Source organism: Lissotriton vulgaris, chromosome 2_1 (assembly GCF_964263255.1).
Source record: "Lissotriton vulgaris chromosome 2_1, aLisVul1.2, whole genome shotgun sequence".
NCBI classification, from domain to species: domain Eukaryota; kingdom Metazoa; phylum Chordata; class Amphibia; order Caudata; family Salamandridae; genus Lissotriton; species Lissotriton vulgaris.
The window spans coordinates 1,314,551,978-1,314,572,819 of NC_141687.1; the positions used below are offsets into that span (position 1 = coordinate 1,314,551,978).

The window sequence follows — 20,842 nt, forward strand, 5'->3', positions numbered from 1 at the left end:
AGGAAAAGCTTCACCTGCACTGGCAATCCCTTTCCCCCTGTTGTCAGGCAGCAGTTTTTTGTGTAAGTTCCAGTAACTTTAATGCATTTTTCAGCACAGCATTACATACTGCCTACATATCTAGGGGCCATATGTATCAAGCCATTTAGCATTCGCAAAGGCCGAAATTCTGCGAATTTCGGCCTTTGCGAATGCTAAATACCTAAATGGTATGTATCAAACATTTTTGCATCAAAATAAGGAATCGCAAAAATTGCTATTCCTTATTTTGCGATTGCACTTAAGGAATCGCAAATTTTGCGATTCCTTAAATGCAATGTATCAGAGAAAAAAAAAGAAAAAAATGCCATTAAGGAATCGCAAATTGCCACCAACTTCCAGTTGGTGGTAAGTTGCAAATTCTTTTAAAAATGCTTTTTTCAAACAAACCAAAGGTGCCATATGACGCCCATACATGCCCTTAGGGCATGTATGTGCGCCATATGCCCCCAAATGTCTTTTTCAGGGGTGCAGCAGGGTGTTCTTGAGACACCCCTGCACCCTTGAAAAAATTCCTAATTTGCGATTAGCTAATTGCTAATCGCAAATTGCCCCTTCATTCCTATGGGCCTCCTGGCCCATAGAAATTAATGGGTAATTTGCAATTAGCAATTTGCTAATCGCAAATTAGGAATGGTAAGGAATCGCTATATAAAAGCGATTTTGTTCATACATACCATTTTGCATTTCCAAAATAGCGATTCCTTAAAATTCGCTATTTTGGAAATGCAAATTGGTTTGATGATACATATGGCCCAAATTGAGAATGTCTTCCCATTCATTCCTATAGGCCTCTAGGCCCATAGGAATGAATGGAGAGGGTTTCCGTAATTGTGAATCGCACTTTGCGATTCACAATTATGGAATATGTAGGATTCACAATTTTTTTTGCAAATCCTACATACATCTCGTTTTGCCATTCTCAAATAGCGATTCTCTAAAATTTGCTATTTGAGAATAGCAAAACCAAACTTTCATACATATGCCCCTTGGTTACTGTGAATGTTGTTCTTGACTTACATACATAGAAACGTCAAAGAGGACAGCCCCCTCCAAATATGCAAATGTAGTGTAAGTTTGTAGTGTTCATTTTTTTTTGGGGTGCTAGTGGGTAATTTTAGAGTTCAGGGTGGGTGTGGGTTTTAGGGTGCCAGGGAGTAATTTTATGGTTCAGGGTGGGTTACGGGTGGGTTACGGATTGGCGTGCCAGGGGGTAATTTTAGGGTTCTGAGCGGGTATGTGTTTTGGTGTGCCAGGGGTAATTTTAGGGTTCAGGGCAGGTGTGAGTTTTGGGGTGTCAGGGGGCAATTTTAGGGTTCAGGGTGGGTATGGGTTATGGGGTGCCAGGGGGGAATTTATGGTTCAGGGTGGGTATGGGTTATGGGGTGCCGGGGGGAATTTATGGTTCAGCATGGGTATGGGTTTTGGGGTGCCAGGGGTAATTTTAGGGTTTAGGGCAGGTGTGGGTTTTGGGATGTCAAGGGCTATTTTAGGGTTCAGGGTGGGTATGGGGTGCCAGGGGACATTTTAGGGTTCAGCGTGGGTATGTGTTTTGGTGTGCAAGGGGTAATTTTAGGGTTCAGGGCAGGTGTGGGTTTTGGGGTGTCAGGGGGCAATTTTAGGGTTCAGGGTGGGTATAGGTTATGGGGTGCCAGCGGGGAATTTATGGTTCAGGGTGGGTATGGGGTGCCAGGGGACATTTTAGGGTTCAGCGTGGGTATGTGTTTTGGTGTGCCAGGGGTAATTTTAGGGTTCATGGGTATGGGGTTTGGGGTGCCAGGGGTAATTGTAAGGTTCAGGGTGGGTGTGGGTTTTGAGGTGCCATGGGATTAATTTTAGGGTTCAGCGTGGGTATGTGTTTTATAGTGCCAGGGGTAATTTTAGGGTTTAGGGCAGGTGTGGGTTTGGGATGTCAGGGGGCTATTTTAGGGTTCATGGTGGGTATGGGTTATGGGGTGCCAGATGGGAATTTATGGTTCAGCATGGGTATGGGTTTTGGGGTGCCTGGGGTAATTTTAAGGTTCAGGGTGGGTTTGGATTTTGGGGGGCAAGGGGGAATTTATGGTTCAGCATGGGTATGGTTTCTGGGGTGCCAGGGGTAATTTAAGGTTCAGGGCGGGTATGGGTTTTGGGGCTCCAGGGGGGTGATTTTAGAGTTCAGGGTGGTATTGGGTTTTGGGGTGCCAGGGGGTAATTTTAGGGTGTGGGGTGGGTATGGGTTTTGGGGTGCCGGGGAGGGATAATTTTAGGGATAGGATGGGTATGGGTTTTGGGGTGCCAGGGCTAATTACAGATTTCAGGGCGGGTATGGGTTTTAGGGTGTGAAGGGGTTAATTTTAGGGTTCAGCGTGGGTATGTGTTTTGGTGTGCCAGGGGTAATTTTAAGATTCAGGGTGAGTATGGGTTTTGGGGGGCAATGCATCAAACTAACAAAAATGTGTGCTTTAATTGTTGCCCAGTTTCAAATGTAGAATTCACCACATTTTTTTCTCAGCTTGACCTGAGCATTAACCGATCCTGATTATCTGCCATTTTAGCTCCGCCCCATTGATTTACATTAGCCACGCCCCTTCCTCTGCCATGTTAGCCCCCCCCGAAATAAGACCTAGTTGCGCCCCTGCCTTCATCCACTGAGCCAACAGACCCGGCATACACACACATCTCTTTCTCTCTCTCTCTCTCTCACTCTCTCTATCTCTCTCTCTCTCTCTCTCTATATATATATATATCTATATCTCTTTCTCTCTCCATCTCTCTGTCTCTCTATCTCTCTTTATCTCTCCCTCCCTCTGTCTCTCTATCTCTCTTTATCTCTCCCTCCCTCTCTCTGTCTCCCTCCCTCTATCGCTCTGTCTCCCTCCCTCCTTCCCTTTCTCTCTGTCTCACTCACTCGGTCTCCCTCTGTCTCGCCTCTCTTTCTCTTTCTCTCTCTGTCTCACTCCATCTGTCTCCCTCCGTCTGCCTCCCTCCCTCCCTCCGTCTGCCTCCCTCCCTCCCTCCGTCTGCCTCCCTCCGTCTGCCTCCCTCCCTCCCTCTCCCTCCCTCCCTCCGTCTGCCTCCCTCCCTCCCTCTCCCTCCCTCCCTCCGTCTGTCTCCCTCCCTCCCTCTGTCTCCCTCCCTCCCTCTCTCTCCCTCCCTCTCTCTCCCTCCCTCCGTCTGTCTCCCTCCCTCTGTCTCCCTCCCTCTGTCTCCCTCCCTCTGTCTCCCTCCCTCTGCCTGTCTCCTTCCCTCTGTCTCCCTCCCTCCTGTCTCCCTCCGTCTGTCTGTCTCCCTCCCTCTCTCCCTCTGCCTGTCCCATCTGTCTGTCTCTCTCCCTCTGTCACCCTGTCTGTCACCCTCTGTCTCCCTCTGTCTGTCTCTCACCCTCTGTCTCTCACCCTCTGTCTCTCACCCTCTGTCTCTCACCCTCTGTCTCTCACCCTCTGTCTGTCTCCCTCTGTCTGTCTCCCTCTGTCTGTCTCCCTCTGTCTGTCTCCCTCTGTCTGTCACCCTCTGTCTGTCACCCTCTGTCTCCCTCGGTCTGTCACCCTCTGTCTCCCTCGGTCTGTCACCCTCTGTCTCCCTCCCTCTGTCTCCCTCCCTCTGTCTCCCTCCCTCTGTCTTCCTCCCTCTGTCTGTCCCCCTATCTCCCTCTGTCTATCTCCCTCTCTCCCTCTGTGTGTCTCCTTCTCTCCCTCGGTCTGTCACCTTCTGTCTCCCTCCATCTGTCTCCCTCCCTCTGTCTGTCTCCCTCCCTCTGTCTGTCTGCCTCCCTCTGTCTGTCTGTCTCCCTCCCTCTGTCTCCCTCCCTCTTTTTGTCTCCCTGCCTTGGCATGTCTCCCTCCCTCTGTCAATCTCCCTATCTCCCTCTGTCTATCTCCCTCCCTCTGTCTCCTTCTCTCCCTCTGTCTGTCACCCTCTGTCTCCCTCCCTCTCTTCCTCTGTCTGTCTCCCTCTGTCTGTTCCCCTCTGTCTGTCTCCCACTGTCTCCCTCCCTCCGGCTGTCTCCCTCCCTCCGGCTGTCTCCCTCCCTCCCTCTGTCTGTCTCCCTCCCTCTCTCCCTCTGTCGGTCTCTCTCCCTCTGTCACCCTCTGTCTGTCTCTCTCCCTCTGTCACCCTCTGTCTGTCTCTCACCCTCTGTTTGTCTCCCTCTGTCTGTCTCTCACCCTCTGTCTGTCACCCTCTGTCTGTCACCCTCTGTCTGTCACCCTCTGTCTGTCACCCTCTGTCTGTCACCCTCTGTCTGTCACCCTCTGTCTGTCACCCTCTGTCTGTCTCCCTCGCCCTGTCTCCCTCTGTCTGCCTGTCGCCCTCCCTCCCTCTGTCTCCCTCCCTCCCTCTGTCTCCCTCCCTCCCTCTGTCTCCCTTCCTCTGTCTCCCTCTGTTTCCCTCCCTCTGTCTCCCTCCCTCTGTCTCCCTCTCTCCCTCTGTCTGTCTCCCTCCCTCTGTCTCCCTCCCTCTGCCTGTCTCCTTCCCTCTGTCTGTCTCCCTCCCTCTGTCTCCCTCCCTCTGTCTCCCTCCCTCTGTCTCCCTCCCTCTGTCACCCTCTGTCTGTCACCCTCTGTCTGTCACCCTTCTGTCTGTCACCCTTCTGTCTGTCACCCTTCTGTCTGTCACCCTTCTGTCTGTCACCCTTCTGTCTGTCACCCTTCTGTCTGTCATCCTTCTGTCTGTCTCCTTCTGTCTGTCTCCCTCACCCTGTCTCCCTCGCCCTGTCTCCCTCCTTCTGCCTGTCGCCCTCTGTCGCCCTCCCTCCCCATGTCTCCCTTCCTCTGTCTCCCTCTCCGTCTCTCCGTCTCTGCATGTCTCTGTCTGTCCCGGTCTCTGTCTGTCTCTGTCTCTACCTCTATCTTTCTTTGTCTCTATCTCTGTCTGTCTCTGCCTCTATCTGTCTCTGTCTCAATCTGTCCCTGCCTCTGTCTCTCTCTCTCTGTCCCTCGCTGTCTGTCTCTACCTCTATATGTCTCTGTCTGTCCCTGTCTCTGACCCTATCTAGCTCTGTCTGCCCCTGTCTCTATCTGTCTCTGCCTCTATCTGTCTCTGTCTCTATCTGCCTCTCTCTCTATATGTCTTTATCTGTCTCTATCTCTATCTGTCTCACCTCACCCGGGCTCTCAATCCCTGCTGCCCTCCCACCTCACCGGGCTCTCACTCCCTGCTGCCCTCCCCCCTCACCAGGGCTCTCATTCCCTGCTGCCCTCCCCCCTCACCCGGGCTCTCACTCCCTGCTGCCCTACCCCCCTCACCCGGGCTCTCACTCCCTGCTGCCATCCCACCTCATCCGGGCTCTCACTCTCTGCAGCCCTCCGTCACCTCACCGGGTTCTCACTCCCTGCTGCCCTCCCACCTCCCTCATCCGGGCTCTCACTCCCTGCTGCCCTCACTAGAGCTCTCACTCCCTTTTGCCCTCACCCGAGCTCTCACTCCCTGTTGCCCTCCCACCTCACCTGGCTCTCACTCCCTGCTGCCCTCCCACCTCACCCGGCTCTCACTCCCTGCTGCCCTCCGTCACCTCACTGGGTTCTCACTCCTTGCTGCCCTCCTACCTCCCTCACCCGGGTTCTCACTCCCTGCTTCCCCCCACCTCACCCGGGCTCTCACTCCCTGCTTCCCTCCCATCTCACCGGGTTCTCACTCCCTGCTGCCCTCACCCGGCTCTTACTCCCTGCTGCCCTCCGTCACCTCACCGTGCTCTCACTCCCTGCTTCCCTCCCACCTCACCCGGGCTCTCACTCCCTGCTTCCCTCCCACCTCACCGGGCTCTCACTCCCTGCTTCCCTCCCACCTCACCGGGGTCTCACACTGTGCTGCCCTCCCACCTCCCTCACCCGGCTCTCACTCCCTGCTGCCCTCACCCGGGCTTCACTTCCAGCTTCCCTCCCACCTCACCCGGCTCTTCGGGGTCCGGTCGAGAGGCTAAGCTAGGTACTGTCGAGGGTAGCGAACGCTGAGGGCGATGTGCCAGGGACGTTTCTACCCCCCTCCCGAGACCCATGGTGCATTTAGCGCCAAATTTTAAAGTGCAGATATATCCTAAACCAGGATTTTGGGATGTGACATTTGTCCACCCTCTTTTTTGCACTTTTTCACAATTTTCTTTTTTCACTTTTACGTCCTCAGGTAGGGTGGATGATTAGAGAATCCATACCACCGGGGTTACACTAGTCCTGACGAATGCCGAGGTAAATTAAAACCATTTAAAGGCTGAAACATGTTGACTGACTGCTTAAATTTTAATTAAACCAATTCATTACTCTTGGCTTTAAATTCAATCACATAAGACCTATTTTTAATTGTGCTATAGGGATCTACCAATAAAGTTTTTTGAGATACCCATTAGACACTTTTAATTTATCTTTTTCACTGCACGCCTTATCACACAACCTGCTCCGCAGTCTCCTGGCGTCGTAGCAAACCAAGGAGGTACTCGACCTCCGAGGTGGGGCCCTATGATGAAGCATGACACTGACTAGGTCGGTGTGTGAGGGCTTTCCTATCCTCCCAAATTGGGCTGGCTGGTTTATTCTTTACATGACTCCGTCTCTGTGGCTTCTGAGACACATGTAACCTCTCTTCTGTTGATATATATTCTATGAGATCCATACATACAAGGGCGTACCCACCTCAGTCTAATGATATTGTCAACTCGAGCTTCATTCTCGTTGAAAACTCACCTGTTCGTTCCAGCTACCCATCTATAATTCCGTATGTTACCTTGCTTGAGAACGATCATTTTTTCCAATTTTGTCTCATAAGGTCATAATACATTATCATGCCTTGTATGATCCTTATTTAGAATTCTACTTTAGTGGGAAGGGAAGTATTGTGTAGGTGCGCAGGACAGTACCTTATTTTCATCACGTCCCAAAAACAGCATACTGGGATGAGGGCCATTCACATGGTACTTCAGGGACATAGCTGGAATTTCAAAGGGGCATGTCATGTTGGAAAATTTCATTTTTCGTAGGGTAGCAAAAATCTTTGATGTGGTCCTGCCGCCTGTCTCCTACAGGTGTATGATACCCACAGCCTTAGTTATGAGAATTTCTAGACTATGTTCTTGCTTGAAAGGGGTTGTTGGAGGAATGTCTGGCATATGTTTAGGAGAGGTAGAGCCATTTTTATTTGTTCAATATCCCCTAAATAGAAATTTACATACATAAAATCTGAAAGCATCTCATCCGCCTAGTGGTTATTGTGAAAAATGGCAGGAAATGGCAGTGACAGAAGTATAAATGCGAGGCGGGTGAGGGTCGAGGTTCACTGTTGGTACTCATATTAGCGTGACTTACGATGTCACTGCACTAACTCCCGACATCACTACACTAACTCAAGATATCACTACGCAGCCAAAGCATCACCGATTTAAGTATGTACCAGGAGAGAAGTGAGCACTGTGCCCACTACAGGCTTTTCCGTTGTGGAAGGCAGTTTTCAGTCGAGACTTGTGTGTGATTTATTTGTCTTGTAAAGAAGTGCGATCCTTCTCCTCACACAGACATTATACCATTTCAATGTGTTTTTTCAAGTCCACTGCTGCTTATTCCATCCTCCTGAAACCTGTGTCCAGATGGATTATCCTATTACACGTCGAAGCCAAAGTTTATACTGGCTCACGTAGAGATGTATTTATTGAATCAATACAGCTGTGCGTGGCAGTACATATTTTAAGTGGGGAACTGCGTTGACTTCGGTACACAACTATGGGCTTCGGAGAGTGAATGTAATTGCTATTGCCATCAGTGGGATTTAGGGATCGAAATGACTTTTGGAAGAAGCTTCATAATGGGAGATGTCTGCTCCACCACTGTACCTGCATGACCATGTCCTCAGCGCACCTGCCAGTCAAGGGATTTAGCAGCACAGAAGACTAAATGTGGACCTGAGTAATGTGTGTGTGTCAGTGGGTATCCACATATCACCATCTTAGCCAGGGGCAACAGTGTGCTGTGCAAAAGGAAAGAGAACCCTCCGAGATCATTTGCAAGGCTGAGAGGAGATGGGTGTGAGTGGATTGTCTAAGGTGGTGAGATGTAGTGTTGTTTGAATCTTTGAAGAGGGGCACCTTCAGCTCTTTCCTGAATTAAAGAAAGGTTGAGGCAGTCCTGATGGCTTCAGGGTTGTTGCTGCAGATCCTGAGTGTGTATTTGGAGAAGGCCTGTCTCCTGTTGTTTTTGTTTTTTGTTAAACTCTTAACCTAGTCAGGCATTGTTGTGGTTGCAGGTTTAAAGAGCAGTCAGAGATGGCGAGGTAAGCAGAGGTGCTTTTATAGGTGACGCTGAAGATGAGACAGCTGGTCTTGGAGAGATGTGGTCAAGTAGGGGAAGCCAGAGGAGTTCCACGACAGCAGAGATGATGTGTTGAACTTCTTCAGGCCCTTGATGAGGCCAGCAGCGGTGTGTGGGATGCCTTTTATCGGGGTTAGTGTGGTGTCAGGGAGGTGGCTACACCATCTAAGCAGGAAAGTCAGAGGGTCTGAACAACAATTCTGAAGTCACTTTACAGGAGGAGCTGCTGCTGTTCATGCAGAGCTAGTATTTGCTTTTATGGATGGAGTTCGGTCTTGGCGGGGTTGCATTGCAAGTAGGTGCTGGATTCCGGCCTGATTGACGTCCATTGCTATTTAACCTTTATCTTAGCATAGCACTCGGATCCACAGTCATGTAGGCACATGCATAGTTCAGAGAAACAGTTTCTTTTTTAGTCTAAGGCTTCGTATTTCTAATAATATTTTGCATTTCCTACTGCTCTTCTTCCTTTTCCAGGAACTAAAAACAAATTTTACTATTACCTATTTGATGGTGCTCAGTTTATCAACTTGGGAGGTTCGGAAGGCTAAGCTATCCTGACCAGGATTCAGACTGTTGACCTGCGAATCGCCACATGTCTCTGCGTTGAGTATTTAACTCACTTGTCCAACCTGCCAATATTACACGTGCAAATATCCCTTGCGCCTGCAACAAAAAACCTGGCATTATGTTGAATTATCAGCTGTTGTGACAGCTAGGGTTGAAGAAGTGGATGTTCTTAGGGAAGTGCTGGGGGAGTGAATACATACATTTGATATTTAACACCCACAAAGTCAAAATTGTGGATATTCACAAACTGTATAATGCCTTTCCAACACTTGTGTGCAATTCTAAACCTATTGTTAAGAGATCTAGGTGCAAGTGGCAGAAAGTGTGCAGAGGTGCATGAAACACCTGTCAGGTGAAAGAAATAAAACGTGAAGAATTGAATTTAAAAAATGGATTCTGGCAGAATATCACTAATTTTCATACCCTACACCTTCAAATACAATTTATGTACATGTAGGCTAAAGAATGAAATGTGCTTCCACAAAGTTTGTTAGAATGCTGAAGGTCACATGCAGGACACTCTTATTCCTGCAATTTTCAGTATTCGGGGCACACATACTTACAACTCCACAATGCATAATCCTCTATTCCGCAATCATAAATGTACAACGTTTTTAGTGAGTTAAGCTTTCTTTTAACAGCTATTACAAAGGACAGCACATAAGGATACAGCATGTTCGTTGTCGGTATTTTTCATATACTTATGTTACATGTTATATTTTATTGTATATTAGGTTACGTTATTGCATTGATTTCTCCACTGATCCCTTAAAAATAGGCAAATCATGAGAAATACGTCTTTTACTTGAACAATATGTTGTTGACTGTGACTTTTGTCACTAAATGTGGGTCAAAAGTATTTCGGCTGATTTGCTGAGGAAGGTTATCTTGGAGTAGTGCTATGCTTGCATTATTGAGTTTTCTTTGGCAAAACCATCCGTCAATTTTTCATTTTCGTCGCTTTATATTAATTGTTAGCCACACAAGCTTCCTTGGACTTATATTCGACCGCTCTGTGGTGCTCCGTGTTACAGCACCCTCCTCTTTTTCTGCGAATATACAGAATTTGAAGCAATACCCCAATATAAATATCCAATAAAAAATTAATAACAGGAGTTGCTTGTATTGGCTCATGGCTGACCTGCCTAACAAAAACACCTAGGGGCACGTAATTTTATTAACACATTCAATATACCAACCAACTTGTCAGATTATGTGAAATGTGTAGAAAAGCGATAGTGAGGCTTGAGTGAAGCAGGTAACATGTGAGAGTCTGAAAAAGGAACAATGATCTAAATGTATTGGACTCAGTCATTTTCTGTAAACTGCAACACCAAATAAAGCTAAATTGGATACAAATACTGAACTTTAGAGTTGATGGTGAGGTTGTCTGTTGTGCTTTCTGGTAAAGCTGAAAACATTCCAAGGAGAAGTTAGAGATGTCTTTTATGTTCTTTTAACGTGTACATTTATATGCACATTTTACAAACGATCATATTTTTCTTAATCTATGCTAATTTTACGGACAATGTAACCCACTTTCTCCATCCAGTCCGTGATCTCCAACACATCTCAGATGCTTCCTCCATGTGGAACAGTTCATTAAGGAACTAAACAATTAGTTCTCTGGCTAGCCAGACTCTTGAAATGTAGATACAGGGCCCTTTAAAGAAAGTGAAATAAGTCGAGATTTGTTGCTGGTGTAATATTGCACCTATGAGCGTGGCTACAAATCAGCTATACACAGAGGAAAGCCGGTTTACTTCCAGACTGAGACGCGTATCACAGATGCGAATAAATCTTCTCAAGAATGCTTTCAAGAGTATCCAATTATTTCTGCTTCTTCTAATGTTCACCCTAGTGGCACCATCATGAAAGCTCTACATTGACCTTGTTCAGTGGAAGACTTTTGTGCTAAAAGTTGTCAGTCTGCGGCTCCATACCAAGCAATCGGCTTTGATTGGGATCACATTAGACTTGCATCAATCACAAAGATCATCAGTGAGGTACAAGTCGTTACCTTACACTTGGATCTTGGCAATGCAAAAAACTATAATGCACTGCCTTCGCACCAGTCAATAATCGCAACCGTCTTGGATGTTGCCTAAAAATGAAGTCATACAAAAAAAAACTCTTGAGCACTTTATTAAAGACACCTGCATGCCACCTACATGTCATGGTGATTTTTGATCAACGGAATTATACTAAACATTATGATTAAAAGGGTGTCAAATCTTCACTCAGGTTACGAAGTGTGTGTCATCACAGTGTTTGTTTCTTTTTGGGAATGGACATCCACAGCAAAACAAAGGGTGGCAAGCAAGGTGAGTGTACTGACGTCAGTGAAAAGTATCTTTCTGACCTGATTTCTCTGCCTGAGCCTCCCGTATATGTGTTCCTTCAATAGTGTACACCGCGTCCCTCTTCTACATAAGCTTGGTTTCACTTGAAAACCAACCCTCAAAAGTAAGTGTGTTAGAGTGGACTAATTCACTATATTTATTTCCACCCTCACAATATTAAAAACACAGGGGCATCAATGATAAGCCCACATTGTCCCAAAAGTGCTGACCTGTTTCTATGCTGCTTCAACCTGGTCATGCACAATCATCAGGGCAAAATAACAGGGGTTAAAGGATGATCATCTTATTAGGCAGTATTGTATAATATAGATAGGTAGTATAAAGCAGCAGAACCTTTTGGACTTCTGGGGACCTTACTGAATCAATTTCTTTGAACCGCTAAACAATACACAAAAGTATAAATCTCACAGATACACAAATTATGAAATATTTGAATTCCAAACATAAGAAAAATGCAAAAAAATTTTTTATGTTAATGGGAAGGTTGGAGCGTTTCAAAATGTGGCATCTAATAGAGACTTCTAGACGCAGATTTGTTACCTTAGAAAATTCCTCAGGTGTCAGACTGGATCTGGAAAATTTTGAGGAGTAGCTCTGTGTGCCGGTTGGTGGCATGATCGACCCTGTATTGTCTGCGCCGAATGTGACGTGTACGGTGCCTATATATGTGCCACCCCAGCGTGCTGACATCAGTTCTCTTTTTAATGTGCCATCATCGAAGATTGGGAGCGAGCTACTTCAGTGCTTTTTTGGACTAACTTTTTTGACTTAATGTTGAATTTCTTTTTGACTTACACCCCCAGTGTGTATTAGGTATGTCCCTTAAAACACCTGTTGGTTTAAACCCTTTGGATCCTGTTACCAGCAGATGTCTGTGACAGACTCCCACCTGGTCTGCTTGTGGTGCTTCTCAAAAGATACTCTTTAGCATTGTGTTGTACCTAGCGTGGCATACAAAGTAAGGACATAAACCTTAAAGATGCAACTCTTCCATACATTCGACATGTATTGTATCTTCATCCTTAACATTCATAACCCGTGCAATTGACCTATTATGGGGCACCATAGTCGAAATCACAAATGGTGGCCCTTTAACAGTGGGATTTGTTTTAATAATGATATTGATGGGCAGTTTCTTCATGGCAGTTTTTTTACATGTTCTTGTAAAGTGCTGATTGACAGCCGATCAAATCATTTGGTGCTGATTTTTATAGTTAAACAGTCAGTGCTTTTCATTTCATGAACATCAAAAGGACGAAAGGTGGAGTGGAGCTGCCTGGATTTGAGACTGTGACTAAGCGGTTAAACATTGGTCACTCCAGTAGGTGGATTAGTTTACTGAGCCACACACCAGCCAGGTCTTTCTACCACCTAATCATACAGGTCCTCTTTCCACTCTTCCTCACCCACTCATTTCTACTCTGCAAAAAAAGAACCTCCAGCGCGCTTTGTTCCTCTTCTTTTTTCAATACTGCAGTTATTTTATTTGAAGTTACTTGCAAGAGTCCAAGTACACAACAGTTTATTAGAATTATTGACGCATGATTAAAAAGGTAACTGTATATTGAGTTACTTTGAGCGACTGTTATCTGAAAAGCCACCTTTCTAATGTTTTCCCGAACCTCAACAATAGTGCTTCTTTCCATAAATGCAAATAGAGTGCTCTAGTAGCTTGTGAAGTCATGTCCTGAAGGCTCATTCAGATTTGTGCCATGTAAATTTGAAGGCTAAAAAGCAAGACTGGTCTTTGGCCAGACACAATGGCTTAGATGACTTTAGATAAATTTGTCATTTTTCACAGGCAGCTTATGCAAACTTGTAACGCAGGCTGCATATGTTCCCTTTTACATAGACTATGCTGAATCTATCTGCTGTATTTTAGATTGACTGCAATCATCCAATGATACCTTTAATTAAAAAATATCAATTAACCCCTCACCTTCCTTTGACCAGCACACCTTATGCATCCCTCCAATTGTCTTGCTAAATCCATTCTTTTCTGAGGCCCTTGAAACACTGGCATTTCACACAGTTTGCAAAAACTATTCTTCAAACCTTGCTAGCGTATGTTTCTAACTTCATTACATACACACATGGCCATCACTCTTTGGTGGATATCCATCCTCCTTGTCCATTCTAAAGCCATTACTTCCATTGACTTTGATCTCTTCCTTCAAACTTTTGAATCTTAACATTGCTTTTGAACATTTGAACACTGTATTTTAGTGGATCTCCTAGCTTGAGAATCAAAGAGCCAATGTATCTTGGAGATCTAGTAGTTCTCCCCAACCCACTGCCTTTGGGGGTAACTCAGGACCATTTTCTGGATCCTCGTCCTTTTCCATGCGCTTAACCACACTGAGTAGTATTTGTTATATGGTCTTTTGGTGACTCATAATATTTATTCACTGACTTTGCCCATATGTTGATATTCTTTAACTCTCTCCATCCATTCAATGTGAACTGCCTATTCACCATTCAATGCAAGTTTTCACCCAACTTCTGTATCCCTCTAAGCCCACAAATTAAATACGTCCCTTCGTCAGCTGCCCACCATGGTCTCTTCTCCCCATCTGTCTCCTTTAAATACTTCCTCCCCTTTCCTGCGTTTGCAACATTGAGTTCCCTTAGATAGCTATACCTGACTTTTTACGATCATCACCTCTGCTGCCTCCTGCTATAGTCTCCTCGAGATCTGCAATGTCTACACCATTATGTGGTCATAACATTCAGAATGGAAGTCTGCAAGTAAGGTTTGCAGTTGTAACATTGTTGGCATTTACATGATCAGCTTTTCATGTGTTTTTTAAGATTACCTTCTAGGCCGGCACCTCGTTGAACTTGTCACACTTCACATTCCCTCCTTTCATTAGGCTTTCTTTCTTCCCAGACCACTCTATATGTCCTGCCGCCTGTCTGTCTGTGGATCGATCACCTTGCCTGCTTGCCAAAAGACTCTTTTTACACTTTAGCATTTCTCTTCCAATCTATGCACCAGATTTCTGCCTCAAAAAGTTTGGTGAGTGTGCACTCCAAATGTTCCTAGTTCTCTCTTCGTGATCCCTACACTGGAACACCCGAACCCTTGCCTTGGATCCCTGGGATAACCTAAAGAGATTTTACAAACTGGTGTTATTTATTAAGTACTACCTCTCCTTCTTTAACTGGTGTTATTTATTAAGTACTAACCAAATGAAGGGGGAAAGCTCCTGTCCACAGACCGAGGTGTCTAAAAGGGGCTTTGCTCCAGGACAGTGTTTCCTATAATTGAATGAGCCTCTCATCTCCTTTCCTGCGGGGGTTCTTCCAATCTGCTAAGTTCAAAGGACAACTTCAGACGAAACGCTCCAGGTTTGCCAAGCAATCTTCCACTAACTAGTATGGAAGTGTGCTTTGGGTTTATACCAGTAACATAGAGGAATGTGTCGCAAGCAGGGCAACTGTTTCTCATGAACTGAGCAAGAGCAAACGAGGAAATTGCTCCTGATTTCAAAGCCACACTGTTATAAGTCCCTGTGAAAACATATCACTGTGGGATGAATTACTTTTTATGCCATTCATGCACAAAGCCTGTCTCTAGGCTGAAACGCGTTGGTCTGAGTTTGGAGCAATAAATCACCTTTGAAACTGAACTGGAACTGTGTTGTGCCGCATCTTTCGTGTCATAAATGTATATTTATATATGTATCTTTCAACTTCCTAATAGAAAATCGAGGCCTTTGGGCTTCACACTTCAGTGTCTACTGGTGACACTCACTTCTATGCTCCAGTCACTTCTCAGATGGCCTGGCCTCTCCCCAAAGCCAGAAAACACTACCCCAAAACAGATCGAACACCAGTGGCATGCTGTCCGCTGTAGTGAGGCAATGCTTATCTTCTTCACAATCAAAAGGGGGTTGCTCACAATCGGTCTATGGCTCCCGTTTTTTTGCACCTTTCCCTTCCACAGTCTGGTCCAGCAACATTCCTGCCATCTGAGGAACACTTTTCATGCACAGGCGGATATGATGTTTTTCTTAGAATGGCATAGTCAGATATTTGGGGTTTAGGAAGTGCACTGATTTCAACTCGGTCTGCAGTCTTGCCCTTTAAATTATCCTACCTCCTTTAACAGAAAAGGTGCACACACACACCATCTGGACTTGTCAAGGTAGATTGTACCCAATACTCACCTAGGTGTAGAAGTTTCTTTTCTGTATAAACAAATGACAAGTACTGGTCCTCTTATTACCCCACCTCATTTACTGCTTGATGTAACCTGCCACTGCTATCAATTGCTATGAAATTGTGTGTCATGGTGTGTGTGCCATCTATTGCTCAGTTTGATGTGAACTGTTGGTTGGGTGTGTGTTTGTCATTTCATCAGAGAAATTTTGTTCGTGTTGGATTTGTCTACATAAGAACAACGTGTGCCACGTGGTCATTTTGTAAACCAATGAATAGTCTAATAACTTCTCATTAATAAATTGTAGAGATACTGAATGCTTGCCTTGCTTCAAGATATGTTCAACTCGAAAAAATAGATCTTCTGGATATACACAGCCTAGTTTTTATCTGTGTTTAATATTGGTCTTCTAGGGTTGCCCTCTGACCTTTCTGACAGAAATTGAGTTCCTCCTTTTAAGACACGTATTTAAAAGACTAAAGCTTCCAGTTACACGTTCAGTGATTTTGTCTAGTGAGCATGAGGTGACATCCATTAACTACATGATTAGCAGGCAATTATGGATAATATTTAAAACAAAACACTATCTGTATTTGATGGATGTCTGATTATCTTGAACTGACAGCCCTTTTATCTTCTTTTGTTCTTCAGATTGCCTATGCAGCAGTGGATTGCACCAAAGAAAAGAACCAAGATCTGTGTAAACAAGAGGGTGTAGAAGGATACCCAACCTTTAACTATTACAATTATGGAAAGTTTGCAGAAAAATACAATGGGGAGCGAGGAGTAAGTACTGCTTTGAAATTTTTTGAAGGAGTGTGAGCATTAAATATGATCTTGATGCGATGGATGGGAAACAAGTGGAAGCACTGATTTAAATTCATTACATATTCCAGGAATTTTAAGTAATGTTATTTTCAAACATTCCTTGCTTCCCTTGACATTTGCGGTCATCGACTGCTTCATCTTTTCAAAACAAGGAGTCCTACTTTTTTCTTCCTGATAGCAGTTTTATCCATCAAACAACACTTCCGTTAGCAGTCTATGACCAGTTCCCAGCAAAGACTGTGATAATTGTTGGAGATGGAGATTCTGGTGTACAGAACACCACAACTGCATTGTTCTATGGTACTTTCTTTGGAACTATAGCCATACTCTCCAGTTCGTAGCTGGTTTTCCATAAATTGCAGTGATTGATTCAACATTTCACCACATCTCCCCCATTGCTACCATTCTTCATGGAGGAATAAAGAAAGTGGAGGCAGATGGGCTGGATTAGAAAACAGGTGAGAAGACAGGGGGATTTTTCCCATTTGGCAGGTTGCTTCATGGGAAAGCTCCAAGTGCTACAAATAAATGCTGTTGTAGTGTATAGAGTGGCGCACAAAGTTTCCACAAAGCGTTATGAAGTTTAATTAACTAGGTTTCTTTATTCTAAAACATAACAACAGCAGGAACTCCCACATCTGTCCCGGAACAGCAGGCTACTGGTTTTACTGGACAGTTACCAGAACCCACTGAGCATTCCATAGAGCACAATGACTTAAGATCTAACAACATTCTGCATAATAAACATGTATACATAATGACACCAAACATTATATAATAAATACTCTCAATACTTCACCTCCATTCCTTACAGAAATAGAATCTAGAGATGAAAACAGCCCCAAAAAAGTACGAAATTAGGATAACTCCTAATTCCGCGGTTTAGCAGGTAGTCTCACAGTCCATGAACTGCAAGTTCTACCAACCTCATTATCCCATTCCCCAAAAGCATTAGCAGTGGTGTGAGTTCTACCAACCTCACCATCCCTTTCCACAATAGCATTAGAGGTGGTTGGCTTTTCTTGGGAAGAGACAGGCTCAATTTCCTGAGAAGGAATATCAGAAATGCACGTTGCATCACTCTCCATACTGGTAGAACACGTGCAATAGTAAATTTCTGGCTGGGTGTCAAAAATGGGAACCACACTGTCCTTCTTGCTCCACCCTTTCCCCTGTAACAGAACAGAAGCCTTACTTGTTTTCACCACGTTGATTGGCAATGTAAACTTTGACTACCCTTTCACAACCCTAATTGGTTTCTTTAACAGAACCCAATAGTTTGCTTCAGTTTCAATGTCCTTCACATTCTTCCTACAATCATAAAATTGTTTCAGCAGGTTTTGTTTCAACAAAACTCTTTCCCTTAATGAACTTTCCTCATTATTTACATCAAATTCTGCCTCACTGTTCATATTAGCACTCTGCGATGCAGCATTCTGCAGCCAACCAAGTATTCACTTAGTTCTAGCCTCTCTTCCTCGTAATAATTTGAAAGGCAATACATCAGTAGTAGAGTGAGGAGTGATCGAATATGCTAACACCTTATCCTCCAAAAACTTTGACACATCAATTTGAGCAGATAGAGCAGTTAGAATGCTTTCCTTAAGCATGCGATTTGTCTTTTCTACTAGGCCAATGGATGAAGGACTTTATAAGGCAACGTGCACATGCTCTATGTCCATACTAGTTATAAATTCTTTCAATTCCCTTGATACAAAATACATATCATTGTCCGCTAGTTTTTCCCCAACATTTGATCACAGAGTTGGTATTGGGAGAATCTACAAACGACTGGTAAATCAACTTAAAAAAGTAGTTGATTAATACAATTAAAAATCTTTTGTCAGATGGCAATAAACAGAAGGGGCCTGAGAAATATAGGGCAACCAAGAGCCTATGGACAGCGGCTCTGGAAAAAGATGTTTGTTAGCGGTTTTCCAGTGTTTGTCAGAAACTATGCTTTGAGGACATACTCCAATAAGAACAGAAGCTGATTTGTCTGTACCAAGCCACCGAACAAATTGTCTTAATCTTTTGCAAGTAGCCGAAATTCCCAAATGACCATCATGTGATAAACTGGCTATAAATCCATGCAAACTGGAAGAAGTGACTAACAAACCCTTTCTTAAACAAATCTGATTTTCACCTGACAACTCAGATGATATCTGGCAAAAACTCCGTAACCCTTCAGATAAGGTTTTCTTAGGTGGCCAATCAATGCTATTGTAATGAAATTCTTTTTGCAAAACTTCATAGTTTGTCATTCCCGTCACCCACTCATTATCCCAAATAACTCCATTGCAAACAGAAAGAGCATGCACCACGGGGACACATTCATTGTCCTCTCACAGGATACAGCATCAGGCATTGGTATGATAAACAATCTGCACAAATGTTTTTCCCCCTTCTATTTATTTTACAGTCATATCATCATCTTGCAGTTTATAGAGTAGTCGTACCAAGTGTGCCGACGCTTTGCCTAAACCATTAACACTCATGAGATACACTAATGACTTACGGTCAGTGTAGACATCAAAAGATGTCCCTCAAATGTATGTCTTAGATTTTTCTACTTGCCAAACACACGCTGGTGCCTCCCACTCAATCATGCTTCAATTTACCTCTGCTTCATTCAATATTCTGGAAACAGAAGCAACCACATTTTCTTTTCCGCCGTCCCACTTACCAAAAACCGCTCCCATCCCTCTAAGTTTAGCATCTAATGTGATGAAGAATTTACCAGTCGGAGCATATGGACGCAATGCTAGAGAATTCAACACTAACTATGATGTTTTCAAATGCCTGGCTTTACTGAACAAACCAATCAAACGTTGCCCCTTTTTTATGGAAGGAACGCAAAGGTTGTACAATAAGAGGATATCCTGGTACAAAGTGAGCATAGTACTCTGATAACCCCTGAAATGACCTTGAATAATCCTTATGTGAAGGGGGCGGGGGGTTGCTTTTCTTATTTCTTCCACATTGCAAAACTTTGGTTTGTTGCCACACCCCGAGATTATGTGGCCCAAATAATCAACTTGTTGAACTATCAAATTGTACTTCTCAGGTTTCACTGTCATACTTCTTTCTTCAAAAATTCACAACACATTTTCAAGAGTTTCAGTGTGTTCCTCTATGGTTAATTTCAAATATTAAGATATCATCTTCAAATGCCTGCACATGAGGGAGGGTACCAAACAGTGTATCCCTAATTTTCTGAAATATGCTAGCTGGAGATGCAAGAGCACATGGCAACCGTAGATACTTATGTGTGCCATGAGGTGTAACAAATCTTGAGTGCTTGTGAATTTTGGCTTAGAGGAATCTATTGTTGAAAAATATATCACTTCCCCAACCATAGCAATTATCTCCTGAATGCATGGCAGCGCATGACAATCCACTAATATGCTTTGAATAAGAGATCTTAAATCGACACATAATTGCAACTCATCAGAGAATATTTTAGTAAGACCACTGGAGAGACCTATTACGAGGAATCCGTGGGTGTGATTACCCTTTCAGAAGTAAGTTTCTTCAAGAGCAATTTCAAATCACCTCTCATGATCGTTGGTACTGGTCTCACCTTATGTATAACTGGTGTGGCGTTTTTAAAAACTTGATAACATGCTCAAACCTGTGACTTTGTAAGCATGGGCGAATTTTGCGAATCTGGCCTTCGCGAATTTTGCGAATTTGCGAACTCGCAATCCGCAAATTCTCGCAAATTTGCGGATTTTTTTTTTGTGTTCGCAAGGATTTCTGCCAGTTCGCAAGGATTTCTGACAGTTCGTGAGGGTTTTGTAACAGTTCGCAATCGCGAACTTACATGTCGGCTCGCAACGGTCACGATTATGTTGTTTCTACGTCTGGTTCATCATCATAGGTTCCCAGCACCCTCTGTTTCACCCCTGCCACCCTCTGTTTTACCCCTGCCACCCTCTGTTTTACCCATGCCACCCTCTGGTACATCAATGCCTTATGCCACCCTCTAGTTCATCATCACTGTAGATTATGGGGGGAAAAAGCAAGCACACCTGCCTGCTTCAACTGACATGAATTAATTTGGGGTTGATTTATTAATGTGTCACTGTTTTAAAATTCCAGTCTGGCACCTGCATCCTTATCTGTAATTTGCTTTCTGTTGCAGTGCAAATTTTTTTTCCAGGACCTTTGTGGCGTACTTGTAGCTATTCTATGAGCCTGCTGTGAGGGTCAGAGCGGGGTCATACAATTGTTGCAACTAGCAACTGAACAATTGTTGCAACTAGCAACTGAACTTTGGAGGGGCCCTTGTCAGGAAGCACTACAGGGAACGGTTACTAATGATGAGTTTGAACTTTTGAACCTGCTTTCACTTTTGCAAAACTCGTTTTTCTGCAGAGCAGCATTACAGCAACTTTAATGCCCCACCAAGCTTATATGAGAAAGTTGATTTCTAATCCAAAAGTTATCCAAAGAAAATCAAAAGGCCTCAAATCTAATGAAGTGCAGGCAAATGTCAACCTGAGGAGTTATTCTGATAAAAATAATCATTTTCAGAAGGTCTATGCTGCTTGCTAGTAGATTTCTTGTGCGGAATTGCAATTTTTGTAATTTCGCGAGATTGTTGC

General features: G+C 44.3%; 1 protein-coding gene across 1 annotated transcript in view; it reads left to right on the forward strand.

The window, feature by feature from the left end:
• PDIA5 (protein disulfide isomerase family A member 5) overlaps window positions 1–20,842 on the forward strand; it is a 1,005,467-nt gene that overhangs the window by 973,414 nt on the left and 11,211 nt on the right. Inside the window, exon 16 of the mRNA XM_086957073.1 lies at window positions 16,056–16,190. Within this exon, the coding sequence (XP_086813199.1) occupies window positions 16,056–16,190 (135 nt within the window). The remainder of the gene's footprint in view (window positions 1–16,055; window positions 16,191–20,842) is intronic.